The sequence below is a fragment of the Populus alba genome, chromosome 1, assembly GCF_005239225.2.
Source record: "Populus alba chromosome 1, ASM523922v2, whole genome shotgun sequence".
NCBI lineage: Eukaryota > Viridiplantae > Streptophyta > Magnoliopsida > Malpighiales > Salicaceae > Populus > Populus alba.
Window position 1 is genome coordinate 54627198 of NC_133284.1, and position 8676 is coordinate 54635873.

The 8676-nt window shown below is 38.9% G+C and overlaps 1 protein-coding gene across 1 annotated transcript; it reads right to left on the bottom strand.

Moving 5' to 3' along the window:
- Positions 1–378: 378 nt before the first annotated feature.
- LOC118037694 (uncharacterized) lies at positions 379–8115 on the bottom strand. The gene is made up of 4 exons (XM_035043771.2): positions 7885–8115; positions 6225–6864; positions 4288–5467; positions 379–3845 (listed from the first exon to the last, which is right to left on the bottom strand). The coding sequence occupies exons 2-4, from the start codon at positions 6437–6439 to the stop codon at positions 777–779; spliced, it is 4464 nt and encodes a 1487-aa protein (XP_034899662.1). The 5' UTR covers positions 6440–6864; positions 7885–8115; the 3' UTR covers positions 379–776.
- Between the last annotated feature and the right edge of the window lie 561 nt (positions 8116–8676).

An 8676-nucleotide genomic window follows, 5' to 3' on the forward strand; every position in this document is an offset into this window, starting at 1 on the left:
CTGAGTGAACATTATGATCATATGCGCCAATGTCCAATTGCATGGTTAATGCAAGCTCAACACAGCTAGCTAGCAGAAGAATAAAGAGGGGCCTGCTTTTGACATGCATCAGTGTCATTGTTCGTACACGGTCTAGCTAGGCAAGGCAAGGCTTATAGTCATATCAAAGCTTCCATATGCATGCACTTGTTTAATGTTTGTTAGAATATGCCCTCTCTTGAAAATGACTTCCAAGTACACAAATTTATCCATCCATGATATTAATATTATTGGCTCATATTTACCTATGCCAAGACAACGCAATACAGCCATATTATATAGATCGTGGAACAATTTCATCCAAAAGAAGAGATCAAATGACGAGAGAGAGAGAAGAGAGAGTTAAAACGAGATGGGAATTTCTTTTAGGAACACTTGACTCCATTGTCTTTCAGCCAAGTTCCTAGTCGACTATTATTCAAGGATTTGCTTATACATTGTCTAGTTTTTGAAAGCTTTGAGATTTGCCTAACAAGCAGAAAGCCTAAAAAAGTGCCATAGACTCAACATCGGTACATTAGAAATAAATACAAACTTTGTCTGAGATCCCAACCGCAAAACTCATACAGGCTGTCTTTCATAATTAAACCACCACTATTTCTTCTATAAAGTCATTTCTGAACCCAAAAGTTTCAGGCAACGGTAGCTAGCAATGGGAGAAGCTCAAGTTCAGTGCCTCGATGTAAACCTGCTAAAGCACAACTGCGCAGAAAAGGTCATGCAAGCTAACACGGTGACTATGAAAAGCTTGGAGCATAAAACAGCGATGCTGATCTTGGATGACCAGATGAGTTTGATGCAGCCACGAAAGGATTCTGTTGCAACACGCTGGGACCTTCCGATGGACAACCCCACCTAACAGGACTCGTATTAACTAGCCTGGCGGCAGTTGCATGAAAGTTGCCATTGTGCAACAATGGTGTTCCACCAAGTGGAGGGTGGTCTTGTGACTGATTACAAGTAGAGGGATTCACATTACTCATGTTATAAACTGGGATGGTTGGAACAGAGATACCAGATGGAACTGCTTGTCTTTCCCTCCAGCCTTCATTGTATCTTGTAATGTCACTGATCACAGCAGTTTGACTTTCAGGAACATCATCAATGATGATGATTTCTTTTACAGGATGAGCAGATGAATCTGCACGCCTGCACTGGCGGTCAGGAGTTTCTGTAGCTTTCTGCATAGTACACGTAGGAAACGCATCTAGTGTTCTCTTTAGCCTGTTCTGAGAACTTGAGAAATTATAATCATCTTTGCACTGTTGAGGCTTCATGGATGTTACAAAACCACCATCATTTTGTTGGTCACAAAACATGCCTGCTGGTAACTGCGATGGTGCCCGGGGTAGCTTAGAATCAGTGTGGCTTCCAAAACTGTTGGACAACCCAACATCAAAACGTTGAACTGCTGTCCTGTAATATGGATCCCGACTAAAGATGGAAAAACCTTGAGGGGTGAAGCGATGAAATGAATGACTGTCCTGAATCTGAATATTGCCAGGAGAGACTGCAGAAATTGTTGGAAAGTGAGGAGTTCGATTGATTGTTTGAGCACAAGGTTGGACCTGCCCAATTGGCATGGCTACATTATCATCTTTGTTGACCACCATTAAGTTCTTCCCCATCAGTCTCAGTATAGGATTAGAAGCAGATGGACTAGCAGAATCACCATCTGCACGAGCTAAGGATCTCACTGCAGAATTATTGGGAGAGTCCTTCAAAGGAATAGGATCTCCGGGGGGCTTGATGAGTGGGAGAATCATCTTTTCAGATCCTGAAGCTGAGTAACTGTTCAGGGGAACTAATTCAGGCCTGACATCCAAATTAATCGGCATTGGGTTTGAATTGCAACCCATTTGCTTGCTAACAGAAGGAAATGCCATCGATGGCATTTTCCTCCGCCTTAGTAGCTGTGATTCTTGGTGATTCAGAGCAACACTCTCAGCAAACCTCTCCTTTCTTTGGCAACAGCATGGCTGATCATTTTTTAAGCCAAAAGATTCCTTCTCAATGGGGATCCCATCAAGTTTCACGTGCTCTCCCAAGAAAGCAGCTCTTTCAACTCTTGTAGTTGCGGCTTGTGGAACTGCATCAGCATTCTGGGCCAAAGGTTCAATTCCAGCAGAAATTAAGCCTGACCTCATGTTGTCTTGAAAAACATAATGTCCTGCTGATGATGGTGGTTCTGAATAATTGAAATCAGGTCTGCCAGCCATGGAGTTGGAGATGGTCGATGCTGCAGATAGAGGGGAATCTGATGAATCTCCATCAATCACATCATACTGATCTGGAGATGACTGAACCTGGCTACTAGTCAATGATGAGTTTCCTTGAAAATCTTCAGAGCCCATATCTCTAGGACTTGGCAAAAATGACCCCGGTGGTCCTGGAATCAGAATGGGATCAACCTCAGGAAAAGAGTCTACTTTCGCAGCTTCAGAATCCAATTCCACCACCCTCATATCAGCATTTTGTCCCATCATGCCATTGCCAGCTTCAGCAGCAGAAAACATCCCTTGGTCGTGAACAAAACCTGGTTCAGTTGGACCAGTTGACCGGTCATTTTGCCTTGAAAGTCCTTCATAATCTTCAATAGACCGAAGACATTTTGATGGGACCTTTGAAGAAACACCTAGCTCATAGAATCCAGTGTCAACGGATTTACTCGTACCAGAGGTGCTCGTCCTCCCATCCAAAGTCTTGGAAGATGGTTCAACAACAATGTCCTCATGTATTGGAACTTGTGTTCCAGGAGATTCTAGGGGATCAATTTTGCGCAAATAATCATCATCATCAAATCTAGCTGAAGAATCTACATGTATCTCCTCATCATGACCATAGCGAGGTGTAGATTTCGAGCTCCTCAAAGACAAGGCTTCCAGCCTTTCAGAACTACATGACAATCTTTTTTCTTGCCTAGTTTCCCGGATGGAGCTTCCACCAAGAGACACCTCATCAGTTACTTCTTCTCTTTCAAGTACATTCTCTGTATGATCCTGCATCAAATCATACTGTTCATCAACCTCAGAATGCCTGCCCATTGCCTCTTCATCCATTTCTGTTATCGAAGGCTCTTCAGACTTGTCAAGGGTTGACCATCTCCTAACTTTGCTGGGCCTGGATTCAGTCACAGAAGATTGGTTGCTGACAGACAGTACACTTTTCCTAAAGGAGCAGAATCTCAATGCTTTAGATACAACTGTACGAGAACTCCGGGATGATTTTGTGCTGGCAATGGGAGAGGTATCTGAATTAGTACTTGTATCAGCATCAGTATAGATTGTCTTCTTGGTTAGTGAAGAGACCTTTATCCTGGGAGAGTCTGGAGGTCTTAGCAAACAGTTATCACGGATAGAAGTGCCATCTTTGCTCAACTTCATTGGTGGAAACAACTTATCCACTTTGCCATTAATCCTGTCTCTCACTGGGAGATTTGTTACCATCTTTCTTCCAGGAGAGTGCTCCATACTCTCATTTACTTGGTCTTTATGAAATGGCTTCTCCGTCCTCTCATTGTTTCTATGAGAAGATATTGGGTTATCAGACAAAATGACAGATTTCTGAGTGCGGCTCCTCTCTGAAAGACTATCATTCTCAACCAGCAAGTCTTGAGCCAAATGCCATTTACATCTCACAGGTTGATGACCCTCTTGAGTTGGAATCTTCTTTGGAAAACCTCTTCGTTTGGAGCAAATCCATGGTCTTAAAGTCCCGCCATCATTGGGATTGATTTGCTTCAACATCCGTCGTTCTTTCTCACAACTTTTCTCCTCTCCGTTAAATTCTTCTTGACCTCCAGAAATCTGTTTAACAGCAATATTGATAGCCGTATATAACTGATATTAATGTTACTGACTTTGCAACAAAAGATGGTGTAAAATTTGTAAATTAAAGTACAGGATAATCACAAGAAATCTATAAAATAAGTTATAGAAGGGCTTGAGGTGGAAAGATAGTGTTTTAGCAATTTTTCTGCACAATAATTCCATCCAGTTAACACAAACACTAAACAGATAGACGCGACACAATATCAGCTGAAGTATCCAAGATGCATTTTGCCCCAAAACATAACATCATTAAGCTTCTCGATGGCATTAGAAAACAAAAGGAAAACTAACTGATCTATCACATACTCAAATTCTCAAATTTATTGGCTATTGAAAATGGACAAGGGTAGTCAGTGAGATGATTATATATAGTTTGGGAAGGGAAATAAGAATATGTAGTGCAAGCAAGAGATTGTACCTGAGCGCAAGGCGCCTTGTGGAAGAAAATATTTTTGCTCTGAGAAGCAAGTTTCAGATACTTTTGATGCTTTTGTGCTAAGCGTTTTTTCTTTTTCTTTGAAATGTATTTGCTTGCTTTGCCTCCTTTCAAAGATTTCTTTGCTCCAATATCCTCCCTTCTTGCACCAATATCCTCGCTTACTTTTGCTACTGGTGGTGTATCATTAAACTGAGATAAAATCCTAACTTTGGTACCATCTGAATCAATATAAACTGGACCTACATCAGCAGCATCCTCAGGATGAATTGGGGACACCCTTTGCCTTTTCCCTTCATTAGGTGCGTCACTCTTCTCAGTCGCTTGAGCAGGCAAGGTTGACATGGTGGCCCAGCTCGTACCATTTCTTCGATCAAGCTCTTCTAACGTGCAATATTGAGCTGTAGCGTAAACATCCACCATCAACCGTGTCTTTCTCGGCTTAATTCTATACCTTGTTGGCTTATAATCTGCTGTCCACTTGGGTGTTGACTCCACAGAAAGGCACTGATCAATGTGAGCATTCAAGGTGGTGTTTGATGAGGATGAGAAAGTTTTGCAAACAGGACAAACTTTTGAAGCCATTGTTTCTGATGTAGTAGTACAATTAGAAGCGATATCTTCAGCTGAGCTACGATCAGAGCTGCCACCAAATTTCACAATCAACCTGCACTTCTTAGCCAACGGTCTGGAGGTGCTTTCAGTCTTGTGGGTCACAGGAGCTTCAACTTCAACAGCGGCTTTGCCCAAAGATTGAGTTTCTAATGGTGATCTAGGTTGCCTGTTATCAGGAACTGAGTTTATCTCACTTGTTGTTGTGGATGGGAAATCATTTTCTTCTCCAGATCTACATGAACTAATGTCTACACAAGATTCTGCTAGCTTGTTATTTAATTGAGCATCATCAGACGAGTCTAGCAGCACACGATTGTCCGGCCTAGAAGCCTCCTTGTCAAAATTGCTTCTTTTGCTGATGTTTTCCTTCTCAACTGAACTGGTTTCACCTGAACATCTCTTAAAGAACTGGTTTCTTACAGTATCATGAGGCTGAAATTTTGGCAACACGTCCTTCACGCCATGTTTCAAACAAAGTTGCAAATTGTTTTGAGAAAAAGGCCAGCTATTCTTGATATCCTTGCTCCTGGCTTTAAATACATAATCTCTGCAGTGCAAACCACTGTTTCTGTTAGTATTAACTAAGATCAAGCTATCTATAATAAGCTAAAAACATCAAATTATATATGTAAGCTATAACGATCTTATTATGTACATAAGAACTGGAACCCTTAATCATATCATATGTTAAAAACAACAAGTTCGAAAGGGAAAATCTGGTTCATAGAACTGGAAGTGAATCCCAAAACAGTAGGAAAACAGCCAAGCAAAATCCAAGTGAAGGCAAGATTCGAAAATCTAGTGACTGAGAAAAAGTCTGCAGGTTGCAGCATGATATGGTTAGAAAAAGTACAGATTGTTTGTACAAAGCGACATGAAATCACAAGCAAAAATAATCAACAGAGATTAGAAGCAGCGAGTAATGACACAGAAAATCATTAAAAAACACAAACTTATGAACCCCAAGAAGAAGCCTTGAATATGATCATTAAAAGCCAAGCGAGAAAAAAGTCTTCAGAGACCAAAATAGAGACAAGATGGGCGGTGTGCCCACGTTGAACTGAGCCATAAGGGGAACATGTAACTCTGGATCTGACCCAACAAAAGATCTTAGAGATCGATTAGCTGACTTTGATCAGATCACCACCATGAGAAAGGAAGAAACAGAAAGAGGAGTGGTCAGCTTAGCAAAGCAAAGCAAGAGAGCCACGACAAAAAATAAATAAATCAAATTTAAAAAAAAAAAAAGTACTGTTCATATCCCTGAAAGAAAGGATCAGATAAGAAGACCGAATTGTTTTTACCTTATGGAGAAATTAGGAAGTGGGGTATGATGATGATGATGATGAAGAGATGGGTTTGTGTTTGGCAGATTTTCTACTACTACCTCTGACAAATTAGGAGAAGGAAGCTTATTATTAGTACTGGTGGGAAGCTGGGAAGCCCTCTCATCACTACTATTCAGCTGGGAAGAAGAACATGAGGGATCTGGTACTGGAGGGTTTTCAATGGATAACATCTGATGCTATTATTCTCTCTTCTTGTGCTGTTTCGGTAACAGTCACAAGCAGCAGCAACTTCAGCTTCTCCACAACTATAACTTCCAGTACTGCTGTCTTGCCTTATCTTCTTAGTCTTCAGCATATATATATATAGCTAGTACCTGGTAGTATATCACTACAGCCCTTCTCTTTTCTTTCTTTCTTTCACTTATAACTTGTAGTAGTAGAAGTATTGCCTTTCTTTTTATCTTTCTCTCTCTCTTTCTATTTCAAAAAACCCCACCACCAAAGAACTCTCACCACATGCGATTGACCTCCACAGCCTCAACAACAACAGCAAAGACGCAAACCAAAGCTGTAGCTAGCTATCTATATTTGTACGCACGAACAAGAAGAAGATCAAGCAACCCCATTAATTAGAATCTTCATCCATTTAACCTGCCTGCAAAGATCACAGACAAAAACAAAAGGAAAAGAAATCATGAGATCATTAACAGTTGTAGCAAAGGACATGGCCAGAAGTAGAAGATATTATTATCAGTGGAGGATTAGTGGGTAGCTAGCTAGCAATTAAGGAGAGATTCGTCCGTAGAAAACGTTATTTTATGTGGGAATGAGTGAAACTGAAGCATCCTGTAGTGTTTTGATTGATCAAGCAAAGAAAAGCACCAAAGTTTTCGCAAAACAACAAACACCCACTTCAGCAAAGATGATGTTGAAACTCTTCTCAAAAGTTTTGATGAGTATGCGTTATTTTATGTGGGGAAAACAAACCCACAAAAACAAAGAAAAGATGAAGTTAAATGCTCAGAGTACAGTATCATCAAATCTCATATGATTATGATAATACATGGATAATCATCAAGATTAAAAACCTTAATTAAGAGGTTGTGATCTGCATAAACACACAACTTTCAAAAATCCAAAAGGAGCAAGGAATATTGAAAGAGATGTAGCTATCCAGCCAGCCAGCCAGCCAGCCAGCCAGTGAATTGTGAATGAAGCAAAATAAAGACCAAAAAGAAACTGAAAAAAAAAAAAAAAAAAAAGAGAAACTACTTTAGGTAGATGGATTGAATATATGGATAGCTGAGAAGCCAGCTGAGAGAAATCAGGAGAGAGAGTCAGACACCCCAAGATTTCAGGCATCTCTAGATTTACAAAGTGAACAGTTTGAACTGACCAAAAAAACCCAGGAGAAAATCTAATCTAAGAAAGGAGAGGCATATTTATGACCAGACCAGACTAAAACTATTGACTGCTTTCAAATTAAATATTGAAACAGAAACAACCCGGAAAATCAAAGGGAGAGAAAAATGAAAGAAAGAGAGAGATCATGAAATCACACGAACCCATATAAGGGTTTGAAAGCAAAAACAAGAAAAGGCTTGATCTTTGAGACAGAAACAAGCAACCCACTAGATTGAAGAGAAAGAACTAATTATTAATAAGTTAAACAAACCTTAATAAGCTTTGAGATGGTATTGGATTGAAGAGCAGAGAATGAAAGAAAGAAAAGAAAAAATGAGGCTTTTTCAAGTTTCTTTAGAAGAGAGATGACGAGAAGGAAAAGGAAAGAGACAGTACAAGTGCTCCCAGAGAAGAATAGAGAGAGAGAGGGTATAAATGAGAAAGAAGAGAGGAGAAAAGAGCACCACCACCCACTCACACATCAAAAGGCGCAACAGGTCCTCCCTTCTCTCTCTCTCTCTCTCTCTCTCTCTCTCTCTCTCTCTCTCAAACATTTAAACAAAAAAAAAAAGAGTTGAAGTCTTTATAGTAAGATTTTTATTGTTAATATGAATTTATTTGTAAAATACACAACCCAAAGGATAGAAATAAAGAGATACAATCAAGTTTATGTTTTAAATTGTTTTAATTTTTATGGTTATAATTTAAAGAAAAAAGTATTTAAGATATTACAATTTATAATTTTCTTTTAATTATTGTTATAACTTACAAGAGAGAATTTGTGTAGGATCCCGATCTATATAAAATTTCGGTGTTTTTTTAAAATATTTTATTTTTAAAAATTTATTAAAATAATATATTTTTTTATTTTTAAAATTTATTTTTGATATTAATATATTAAAAAACACAAAAATAACTTAAAGAAAAGAAAAAAAATAAGAATTTTTTAATTTTTTAAAAATATATATTTTTAAAACACAAAAAAATAAGCATGCTCTAAATATAAATTTGAAATAAGAAAACAAGGTGAAATTTCATTTGCTGCAATGTTTTTAACATTGTG